Source organism: Cibotium barometz, chromosome 58 (genome assembly GCF_041138505.1).
Source record: "Cibotium barometz isolate CiBa-2024 chromosome 58, ASM4113850v1, whole genome shotgun sequence".
Taxonomy (NCBI): domain Eukaryota; kingdom Viridiplantae; phylum Streptophyta; class Polypodiopsida; order Cyatheales; family Cibotiaceae; genus Cibotium; species Cibotium barometz.
In genome coordinates this window covers 28,461,371-28,466,685 of record NC_141103.1, presented here as the reverse complement: position 1 = coordinate 28,466,685, position 5,315 = coordinate 28,461,371, and the positions used below count along the sequence as shown (strand labels likewise).

Below are 5,315 nucleotides of genomic sequence, written 5' to 3'. Positions count from 1 at the left end.
AATCAATGTCAAGCAAAGCTAATTGAATTGGGGAAAATCATCATAGCTACTCACTCGATTTGATTCCAAGCAATTCCATTAAGCCTCAAGGGTTTTCAAAAGCTGTAAATCAATCTATAGCTTTAGATTGAGCTAAAAATGTCACCTTCTACCTCATTCAAGTCTGGATGCTTCTTTCTATTACCTTTCTATTATGGTTAATTAATATATGATTAAGCTCACTAATTCTCATTATCAATGGCTTAAATTCAATCCTATTTCTACTATTTCAAATCCTAAAACTCTGTGTCAGAATGCAAAGCCCTCTCATCTTAATTAACCATTCAATATTGCTCACTAATTATTAGTGTTCTTTATGTTGATTAGCACAAAAAGTAGGTTCAAATCTCTGTAAGAGGATTAGACACTGCTGGGATACAATATAAATCTTGATAAGACCTTCCCCATTGAGCCATGGCTATCAAAATCTTAGTGGATAAGTTTAGTGGTGAAGGATTCCATACATGGCAAACAAAAGTCATGTACCTATTTATGTAAACATAACTTTTTTTTGGGGGGGAGTAAGTAAATGGAGATTAGCTCAAGGATCCGTCTACTTTCACAAGGTTGAACCCCTAGAGGTACAGTGTAACAGACCGCTTACGTGGTGGAGCTGAGCAGGCCATGGGGGACAGAAGTGGCGACCAGCTGCTCCAGGCGGGTCAGGTGAAGGTAATGACAGCAACAGCTATGGCCGAGCAAGCGAACAAGGCAGCAGGTAGAGTGGGCAGGAGAACCTAGGTAACACCATGGCAGCAGCACAAGGCAGCAGGAAACGATGAGCTGCAGTCTAGGCCGAGCGACAGCAGCCATGGCAGCAAGCGCATGCGCACAGATTTTTTGTAGTGCACTGGCCTTGACTTGTTGAGCTAGTGCTCCCACATAGACAAAAACAAACAGATTTACTCCGTATTTACCCATCCGTGAGCTGGTTCATAATTTCTAGCTCACGGATGCCTTTTAGCCTTTCCTTTCTCCAACCTGCCCAAACCATCCATGAGATGGATACTTGACAAAACAGTGAGGCTGCAGTCAGGAACTCGACCAGCTCCAGCATTTCCACAGCCTCAGATGTTACCAAATGGCCTATTTGCATTAGATGTGGTCACTGATCATGACAAAATTTCAAACTTGTTAAAGAACATGGCCACGCCTGCCTGTCCAAAAGGCTGTGACCTGCCCATAACATCCTTACCTTGGGCAAGTCTGCAGGTTAACTCCACCTAGGCATAGACATGTAAAGACATTCTTCACATCATAAAAACCCTCTCGAAAGAACTAACTCTATACTCCATAGATTGACATGCCCCTATCTTATCTGGATAAGAGCAAACACTGGAAGCTACTTGCAAATGGATTATACTCACGCACCTTGGCATTTGCAGAAGCCGACTGTAAATTCAACAGTCAAAAGAACTGGAAAACAGGACTTCCAACACAACTAAAGGAACCGTACTCTACATTGGTAAGAAAACAGGGTGCACTTACAAGAGAGAGAGAGAGAGAGAGAGAGAGAGAGAGAGAGAAGCACACGCAAGTACAATAAAGACTTGATTTGAGAGAGAAGCCATATCAAAGGTTCCATGCTAGATAGAAAAATTGCCAGTATCACCTGCATATATTTAGTGCTGTACACAGTTACAGGTTCATGAATTGACATCTTATTTTGCGTCATTGGGCATGAAAAACCTGCCCCTAAACCTCATCAAAACTCCTTGAATCTGTAAAGTCCGCCTTTCCAGTAGAAGGCACACTGTTCTCTGGTGCTGAAAGACCTTCACCTAGATTACTCCCATGCCTCCTGCCAGGAACCTTTTTTCGCATTCCATGAAAGTTATTACCATCACTTCCCTCCTCATGCCTGAAAAATCCAAGCTGATTGAAAGCATCATTCATCATTTCTTCAGCAGCTTGCATGAAGCTTTCAATCCCATCTGATAATCCTTTTTGGAAGGGCCTCCACGGAGATGAAGGTACACTTGGAAAACCTTCAAACGGAAATGGTACCATTCCCTTTTCTTCCTCAAATGAGGAATCCAAGCTCCACCCATTTGGCACATCTTCTTCTGTATACTCAAATTTTGATTCAACAATCTCTTGAGGCCTGCATAAAAAGCCAATAAGAACACACTAAATTATCAAGGTTGTAATTAACAGCATCAAAACCTAGAGAAGAACAGTCCCCCCCCCTCTCTCTCTCTCTCTGTCTCACTAAAAGCATACCCTAATCCAACGTAGAATCTCTTCTCAATGCAAGCCCTAAAACAGACTCTCATTCCATCACATTAGGCTCTCCACAAAACACAGACAGAATCAAACTCTAAGGTGAAACCCTAAATTCAAATGCATGATCAAACCCTAAAGGCCAAGACGTGATAAAATCCTAAAGGCAAGGGCATGATCAACCCCTAAAAGCCAAGGCATTTTATAAAAACCCTGACAAAAGGACAAAGGCGTAATCAAAACCAAGGAACAAGGCATTCAAATCTCTGAAAACAGGCGGGTTCAGAACCTACATATGACATGCTATAATCAAAAGATGGGATCAAAACCTAGAAATACAGACAAGTTTCACATTTAAACACAGGCAGAGTCGAACCATAGAATGGACGCTAACCTTTCGGCGCAATTTCTCAGGAGCTGTTCCGTCTTCTCGCACTTCTTGACGGGCTTGCCATCGCTGTTGTGGTCGATGAAGCACCTGGACCTGACCGATTTAGTGTAGGAGCAACCATCTGGAGGGCGCTGCAAGCTGCTGCTGGGGCCGCCGCCATCGCCATCTACTGCAGCAGAAGCGGCCCAGGAAGGAGAACCAAAGCGCAGGGATTCGCGAAAGCCCGATGGAAAGCCATTATCGGTGTGCCGCCAGGACATGATGAGGGAAGAGGGGATGGCTGTGCTATGAATATCGAAACCCTAATATCGATACCCTAATAAACCAAACTATTATTATACCAAACTCTTTTTTTTCTCCGAAGGTACAGGAAATTTTAGAAACCACACACCTAGCCTTCGTGAGGTGGAAGCGGCCCCGCCGGGATGAGGGCTGGCGAACCCATCGTACATGAGATGTACCAAGTCTCTAATGATAAATTGGATTTTTTTTAATGAGAAAAATTCCTATGGAAAAGAATTTGCATTTTCTCCAGCATTACCTCAAACTTTTCGTTTTAAATTTGTTAGAAAAAATTTGTACCACATCGGCCTCGACCCCACATAGAGACATCCACGCACATAAGCATTATGGCCGATGCATAACCCAAACGGGGAAATCAGAGAAAGAGAAGTTTGGGGGATGACAATTAATGTTAATGCAAAAAACAGAAAAGAAACAAGGATCAATGCGGGAAACAGAAAAGAAACCCTCCGTGTTCGGAGAAAGATGCTTGTATAGATGAGACAAAAAGGGAAAGAAATTGAGAGAGCGAGAGAGATGAAGGTTGAAGAATTCTAAGATTAAAAATCTCACTAAATAACCTTAAAAGAACATTACGTTTGTCGAAAACAGGGTTGCAAGAATGCCCATACACACACACAGTGGAGAAGCTCAAGGGAGCACATAATGAGATGATAGATAGATAATGATACAAAGATGATAAGTATACCCCAAGATGGGTATATATTAGCATAGGAAAAAAACTTCCTAAAGAGAAAAAAAGTGCCCCAACTAGTCCTAGTGTGTTCACACACATCACTACCAAATATGGCTACAAATCTCCCCTGGGAGTGATGATGTGAACAAGGGGTGAGCTGGCACTAAAAGTATAAAGATGTGACACGCTCTTTGAACTATGAGAGGGAGCCCAAACTAATCCCCAAAGGAAGTAAGTTCAAAGCATTACGAAAAGCTTCAAACTTCTCTCATGAGAGAGTCTTTATTAGTAAATATGTCATATTTACATTCTTTCCAAAGAAAGTGGGGGAGAGTTCTCAGTGGAGATGACCCCAGGTATGCACGCTGTAAATATCACTCCATTAGCACAGAGGCCTAGTCAAAGGTCAACTGGGATCTTTTCTGTCCAAGACACATTACAGAGTTTGTCAGACTTGAATTGTTTCATCAATAATCAGGAGGCTGTGATTGTTGATGGGGAATCTAAAAAGGTGGATGGCCAAAGGTTGGAGATGTTGGAGAGAGAGGTTAAAACATTGAGGATCAAGGTAGAAGAGGGGTGAATGAAAGGAAAGTGTTGCAGAGGAGGAAATGGTGCGTGTGGAGACAGAAATTAAAATTTTCGGTATCTGGAGTTGCTTGGGGCTGCACATGACTTTGGAAGTTGGGCAGATGGTTTGAAAGCAGTGACAGAGTGTCAATTTCATGAGACAGAGGACAAGATAACTCAGCTTCTTGCAGAGAATAATTTTATGCGGAATCGGTTAACACCATTAGTGGAGTTGGAGAAGGCTACTCTGGGTGACCAGGGAGTCACTGGGGTTTTGGTGTCGGATGCTGATGCGGATTCACTGCGCTCAGAGGTTTTTGAGTATGTAAAGGAGCTTTGGACTCAAACCTCTCAGTTGCTTCAGGAACATCTAGTATTACCTATTGATAAGTTTAAAGTCTGGTTTGAAGCTGTGGGGGAGCAGGCTATTCGGATGGAGAATATGGAGCTGAAGACCAAAATTGCTGAGTTGGAACTGCAGATGGAGATAGTAAAGAAGGAAGGAATGCTCAAGAGGGTCAGTTTGTCTTTGGAAACTGTGGATGAGCAGGGAGATCGTAACAAGGAGTCCGAAATGGTTGGTGTTGAGAGGGCCGTGGAGTTCAGTAGTGATAAGGCGGCGGAATTGATTGCAGTGGAAGCCCAGGAGGAAAGCGGAAAGGCAAGTGCAAAAGCGAAGGTGGCGGCTTTGATGGATCAAGCAAGTGGCTAACTAGATCAAGGGACTGTGGGTCCAAGGTCAGCCATTGGCTCAAGCCACCGAGCTGTGCCAGGTGTTTGGGGTAGACCTTAGGTGGATTATTTTTCAAGTTCTATGTATGGATTTTTGGTATTTTTGGAAGTCGGTTAGTTTTGGGATCTTGGAAGGTAGAGAGTCGTGGGAAGTCTATATAGTGGGAGCCGTTTTGTTTAGTGGTACACGAATAGGGTTCTTGGCGGATTTTGTGTGTAGCTATGGCGGATTCTGTAATGGCATTGCTCTGCTCAGGCAACAATAAACAAAGTACATAAGTAGGACAACCAAAAATGTGTAAGTGAGCCATGGAGGGCTTTCTGCTATTCCAAGCTTCAAAAAGTGTAATTATATATAAAGCCTTTGTAGGATACATGTTC

General features: G+C 43.0%; 1 protein-coding gene across 1 annotated transcript; it reads right to left on the bottom strand.

Annotated features, from left to right (window-relative positions):
* Nucleotides 1-1,626: 1,626 nt before the first annotated feature.
* On the bottom strand, nt 1,627-2,974 carry LOC147606108 (fra a 1-associated protein-like). The gene is made up of 2 exons (XM_086792698.1): nt 2,657-2,974; nt 1,627-2,143 (listed from the first exon to the last, which is right to left on the bottom strand). The coding sequence occupies exons 1-2, from the start codon at nt 2,911-2,913 to the stop codon at nt 1,735-1,737; spliced, it is 666 nt and encodes a 221-aa protein (XP_086648824.1). The 5' UTR covers nt 2,914-2,974; the 3' UTR covers nt 1,627-1,734.
* Between the last annotated feature and the right edge of the window lie 2,341 nt (nt 2,975-5,315).

Bases quoted from the DNA above. Each gene is read 5' to 3' on its own strand.
- LOC147606108 (XM_086792698.1), bottom strand. From the start codon at position 2,913: ATGTCCTGGCGGCACACCGATAATGGCTTTCCATCGGGCTTTCGCGAA. The intron at 2,144-2,656 runs GTTAGCGTCCAT...CTTTTTATGCAG, and splicing joins CTGAGAAATTGCGCCGAAAG to GCCTCAAGAGATTGTTGAAT.